This window comes from Pagrus pagrus (genome assembly GCF_965226575.1).
Source record: "Pagrus pagrus genome assembly, chromosome: 2".
Taxonomy (NCBI): Eukaryota; Metazoa; Chordata; class Actinopteri; order Spariformes; family Sparidae; genus Pagrus; species Pagrus pagrus.
In genome coordinates, this window is record NC_140186.1 from 25,726,072 (window position 1) to 25,732,425 (window position 6,354).

Below are 6,354 nucleotides of genomic sequence, written 5' to 3' on the forward strand. Positions count from 1 at the left end.
GCTGACAATGAGAATGCTAATGCTGAGAAGGTGTAACGCTTACCATGTTCGCTATCGAGGTTAAGGTCGCTAACATTAGCTAAGTAGCACTAAACTCAAAGTACAGCTGTAGCGGATGATGATTTTTGTTTTTTAGAGTATTCGGTCAAAAACAGTCACAAGTATTGAACAAATAGAAGTTTTGATCTGATGAACGTGCTTCAATAACTGACAATAACTGTAAAACCACATTTTTTTAATCTCATTGTGGAGCGAGAAGAAAAAACAGAGGATCAACAGATTCAGTCGAATGTCTGAGCCAGTCCATCAAGTACATGTTGAGATATTTCACAGTTTCATTGAAATCTTTCACCTGCTGGTGGCGCTGGAGTAAAAGTCACCAAAGTGACTCAAAACAAATGTGTGTCCACACATTTAGTCTGAACCAAATCGGTGGACCGACCAACCGACTGACCAACAGGCCGACATTGCCATCCCTAAGCGATGCTACTGGAGATGCTATCATAGTCATCATCTACAGTCCATCACTTTTGCCGTGTGCACTCAGAACTTGTATGTCACATGTTTTGGGGGTTTAAATGTTTTCTCCCTTTACCTCCTTACAGAAAATAAATCTCCTCCGCGGCCGTTTGGACTCAACCACTCAGACTCCCTGAACAGGAGTGATCGTATAGACGCCATCACCCCGACTCTGGGCAGCAGCAACAACCAGCTCAACTCCTTCCTGCAGATCTACGTACCTGACTACTCAGTCAGAGCGCGCTCAGACCTGCAGTTTATAAAGGTGAGAGCACACACAGGGTTACTGCACTGATGTTATTACAGCAGTGGTTTGACAGATTGGAGAAACCAGCGAGTGCAAACTCAAATATTAAGAGTTTATATAATGTCTAAGATGCTCACTGATCGCGTGGGCAGAGCTGTGACATTTCAACCTCATCGTGGCTCCATCCTCTCTGTTTCCTAGGTAACGCGGCAACAGTACCAGAATGCCGTAATGGCGTCACGCATGGACAAGACGCCCCAATCGACAGACAGTGAGTTCACGAAGATCGAGCTCACGTTGACGGAGCTCCACGACGTAGTGGAGACGCCCACCGTCGTCACCTCCACAGTCAGCACCATGAGCACCACCCCTGCCGTGTCCGTAGTCGTGGCCAACGAGACGTCCCACCTGCTCAACCAGCAGCAGAACTGTGTGGGCCTCAGCAGGAGCAACCACAGCGCCCACAACGAGGGACCCATCTAGCCCCCGCCGAGCCCGGTGGAGACCCAGACCCTCCACCCTGTCTAGCGGACACACACGGAGCGGTGGCGTAGATGGAGATGAGGGAAATTGGGGAAGCGGAGGCGGGTGGAGTGAGGGTTCTGCTCCAACCAGTAGCCCCCAGTCAGTCAGTCAGTCAGTGAGACCCTTTCATGGAGGGGCAGTGGGGAAGACGGGTGCTGCGTCACCCTGAACGCCCCCACCTGAACGCTGTCAGAATCCCTGCTGTACTACACCCTCTGACAGAGGGTGCACTCGGACAGTACCTGTGACTGAGCTTCTTTTTCGGGACAATCTGACACTTTCATAGCGGTGACCTGGACTAGAGGAAGACAGAGTGCATGCAAACCCTGTCCCCCTTTCCCCTACACACACACACACACATACTTAAACACACACACAACGTAACACAACACTCGCTGTATTTTGTTCTCAGGCCAAAGACTTTGGTCCCCACTTCTTACACTGGACACAGACTATTTTTGCACACACACACACACACACATTCAAACGCAGTCACACTCCCACACACACACAAATGCAACTCCCCCACCCGTGCATCTTTCAGGGAGGCTCAGTCGACTGTTGATCCCATCAGCGAGGACTCAAAACCCAAACAAGCAGAGAGCGACGGTTGGTCAAAGACTGCACCAAAAACCGCTTTGAAAGAAACCGTTGAACCACGAACCAAGAATGTTTTCCTGTATTTATTTATTTTATAATATTGTATGTATATATGTATGCGTGGAGACATGATATGACATAAACGGGCATACGAGCATGCACGAGCATGCACACAAAGGTGTGCGTGGGGCACACGTGTCATATCAACAAGGACATGCTACATATATGGAGACGAACATCCATTCATGTATATGAGGAGGTGAGGGTCTTTTACAGATACAGTATGTATATTACAGATCTTGTTATTTTTACTATTATCCTAAATCAGGCTTATGGTACACTATCTTTTTCACCTTTTAAAAAAAATCACACTATTGCCTTTAAGAGAAATCATATAATTAATTATTTTAACAAAGTGCAATGAACCGCAATTTATTTAAGAGATGATTATGAATAAAAAAAAATCACTGTATTATAAATTGACAGATATATTTGTATGTATGTACTGTATGTATATGTATATTTGTTGTTTTTTTTTTTTTTGAAAAATGCTAAACTGCAGCCATCCACAAGCAAAATTGTCCTTAGTCACTCTCTCTTTCGCTTTGTCTCTTTCATGTTTTTCACGTCCTTTGACCTCAAACACATCGACTATACGTTAAGTCATGATGCCTAAACCTTTATTCACCACAGTGGGGGGGTTACCAGGTGGCTGTCTGTGTGAAAAGTGCCAAAACAGCACCTACGCCTGTGGAGGTTGTGTCTTATATATATATTTTTTTGCCAATTTTACGCGTAATCAAACTTGATAATTGCACAGTATTAATGACCTCATCTAACATGTTGAGCATCATCAACGTCACAAAAAGTAACCTCGACATTAAACATGTCCATGAATGATACACACCTATGCTTTCCCACTGTTTATGTGTGTGTGCACGAATGTTTTTCTTTTTGTTTTTTTGTTGTTGCACGTGTGGTACTTGCATGTTCGTGTCTCCAGCCTTCAGCCCAGCGGTTGAGTTCACGAAGGCTATTTTTCTTGACAGCAGTGAATGTGAGAGAGACTAGACTTCACTTGTTTTGGCTCCCCACACAATGTAGATTATAAACCATGTTTTTATAATTCTCGTGTTAATTCAGATCAAAATCTAAACTACTCTTCACAAATGTTGGCTGCTATTAAAGAGAGATATTTATATTGATTTCATTTTTATCTTAGAAGCACTGTAGCCGTGTATGTTTGTTTCTTTCACTTCAATTTCAAGAACACACGATTAAAGAATAGTTTGACATTTTGGGAAATACGCTGATCTGCGTTCTTGCTGAGAGTTAGACAAGAAGATTGATACCACTCATGTGGCTCCATGCTACATATGAAGCTAAGGTCGGCAGCTGGTTAGCTTAGCCTAATATAGTGACTTAAAACAGTGGAAAACAGCTAGCTAACTAGCCTGGCTCTGTTCACACTGGCTAAAAATAATTAGCATCCTTGCTGAGAGTTAGAAAAGACATTGATACCACTAACATATCTCTGCGCTCAGTGTGAGGCGAGAGCCAGCAGCTGGTTAGCTTAGCCTAGCATAACAATTGAAAACAGTGGAAAACAGCTAGCTAGCCTGGCTCTGTCCACACTGGCTAAACAAATAAAAAAATCTGCCACCACCTCTAAAGCTCATGAATTACTCCTGGAATATTCCTGACCAATCCCACACATAACCACAACTTGACATTTTTACACTTAACGTTACACTTATAATTAGCATGTTGTTACTTCTATGTTAAATTCATACAGAAAATCTAAAAAAGATTATCGATGGTTAAATGTCCACAGATGTGACTATTTCACGGGCAATTAGCAAACAAAATTCTATTTTTGTAACTTTTGCCAGCTGTCGCTTGCCGTTTTTATGCTAAGCTAAGCTAACATCTCCTGGCTCCAGCTTTATCTTAAGCACACACACTTGGGACTATCAATCTTCTCTTGGCAAGAAAGCAAATGAGTGTAAATGTCAAACTATTCCTTGAATTCCTTTATTGTTTTGCTTCTTTGCTTTAGTAGTTTCTTGCCCTTATTGTTTTACCTCATAAAGACAGGAATGAGTTTTAAGTTACTGTACGTGTGCTTGAAATGTTTCCTTCCTAAGTGTAGAATAATTCTGTTTACTTCATATCTGTAGGGGCGTAGATTTTAACTCTTTATGAAATGACTTTAATTTTACTTCCAGGCCTGTTCATTAACATTGTATGTACCGTGTGCCACCTTGCAGGCAGCATCAGTGTCCCACAGCTGAGTGCCTGTCTTTTGATATTCACTTGCCATTTGTACCCACTGGTGGTCGCTGTTTCCACATGTAACAGCCTCTGAGAACAGCACACATGAACAAACAGCTCTTCCATCTGTTCAGCCACGAGGGGCGTCTCGGTTGTATAACCAGACACAGAGGACGTCTGCGTTGTTTGCAGCTGTGTCCGCTGTTGTTTTATTGTTTACTTGAAAGTGCTCCTATGCAGCAGGCCCGCTCTGCACTGCAGGGACAATCACTCCATGTATAAAGCAATGAATGATGATCAGATTGTAAGACTGTGCTTGTGACATTCATGCTCCGCTTTGCTTTACAAGCCGGTGGATCTCAGTGCCTGACAGGAGAACGAGAAGCAAAACAGGAAACACTGGGGGGAAGCATCAGCTGGGACTGGGTCATTTCAATATTCTGTCATGCACCACACACGCTGTCGTTTTCTTTCTCACACACTCCATCCTCTGCTGAACACAGATTTTCATCCTTCCATTATGTGAATGCTTTGCAGGCCTGTGTTTAGCCGGTCTTCTGTCCATCCCAATGCTGCTACTGTACCCACATGCTGTCCATACTGCTTCTTCTACCTGAAGATGAACATTCCCATTGCCTCCACCAGCTGGTGGTTTAATAAAAAAGTGAATGATTAACAGACAGACAGTTGGTGGCTCAATGTGCTCAATGTGCTGCTTCTGAATGCTTTCTTAGGAGGCGTATGGTACACTTCAGCAATAAAAACAGCCAGTTGCTAAATATGAGATTCTACTGAGTAATATGTATAATATGGAGAAGAGATTCAAACTCAGAATTTTAATAATCACCATATTAATGAGGTAATAGTACAAACTCTGTGAACACTGTGTAGTAACATTTAATCTGACAATCGTCTGGGCCTGTGCCACATGAAGATGTGTGTATCTGTGTTATTGGTCAGCAACTTCTCTCCACTGAAAGGGGCAAAATTGCCAAGTCAGGAAATGCTGCAGACGTGATGTGTAAACACGACCCCTAGTGTAACATGTGACAAACCATTACACAATAATGTCTCTTACTCTGATGGCAGTGAGCTAACAAACCCCACAGAAGTTCACAGGTCCAAACGTCGAACCCAGCCGACTGTTTGCTTTGCTCATGGCTAGCTTCTAATGCTCGGATCAGCACTGATGCAGCACTTAGACCCTAAAGTGACAATGTGCAAGAGCGAGCACATTCTCCTTCATACGCCTTAAGAAATGGACCACATTTACACGGCGGCCATTTTCCTCTGCAGTCAGGCTCAGGGTGGGAAACTCAAATGTCGTACTTCTGTGTCCCAGGAGTCTTATAAACGTTAGAAATACGACTGTCATTTCACAGCCTTCTGATTGACCAGCACGTGTAAAGTCAGTGGACAGTGAAAATCTGGAGACATTGTGCCACTTATTTGAGAACCTTGTAGCTACAGCTAGCGTTAACATCCAACCACTTCCGAGCTGTTGTTTGATAGTGTGACACGATATGAATTAATTCTATCAACAGGCATCTTGGACACATTTATTTATCAAACGGTAATTTTAGCTAGGAGGTGGTTGAATGCTAATGTTGGCTAATACGTCAGAGGAAAATGGCGCCACGTGAATATGATCTATAGAAAACAAGATGTACGGACACACACTGATGGGGTTTTGCTGCCTCAGTTTTGGTCTGGTCTGACTTGCAGTGGCTAAGAGAAACTTTAAATAGAAATACTGTATGTAAATAGATATAAAACAGACTTTAGGCTACAATAGGTGATATGACATACTTTTAGCTGCTGGTGTTACTGGAAAGCCACATTTCAGCATTTCCAATTTCTTGTAAATTTCTACTTCAGTGAGTCAATTCAACAACAAGCTACTTAGTTCCTCTTCAACATCTGCAGACAGTTTCCACTGAAATACAGTCACTTTACAGCTGCATTCATCCTCTCGTTCCGTACTACCGGACAGGAAAAAAAAGAAAAAGGTCTGAACAGCGTTTGGCTGCACAGCATGAATATGTTGTTACTGTCCTTGAACTTAGCTTGCGTGTGAACCACCATGAGATGCATGTCTACCATCATTACTGTCATTACGTAACTCTTAAGGACATTGAAAACAGCAGCTTCTACCACCATCAACAGCCTCCAACCCCCTGGTCTTCACA

The 6,354-nt window shown here is 43.1% G+C and overlaps 1 protein-coding gene across 1 annotated transcript in view; it reads left to right on the plus strand.

Moving 5' to 3' along the window:
* The window catches only part of cnnm2b (cyclin and CBS domain divalent metal cation transport mediator 2b), a gene marked incomplete at its 3' end in the record, with an annotated part of 45,531 nt that extends 40,624 nt beyond the window's left edge, over positions 1-4,907 (plus strand). The window contains exons 7-8 of the mRNA XM_084370880.1: positions 606-784; positions 968-4,907. Coding sequence (XP_084227006.1) covers positions 606-784; positions 968-1,249 — 461 coding nt within the window. The remainder of the gene's footprint in view (positions 1-605; positions 785-967) is intronic.
* Positions 4,908-6,354: the final 1,447 nt, after the last annotated feature.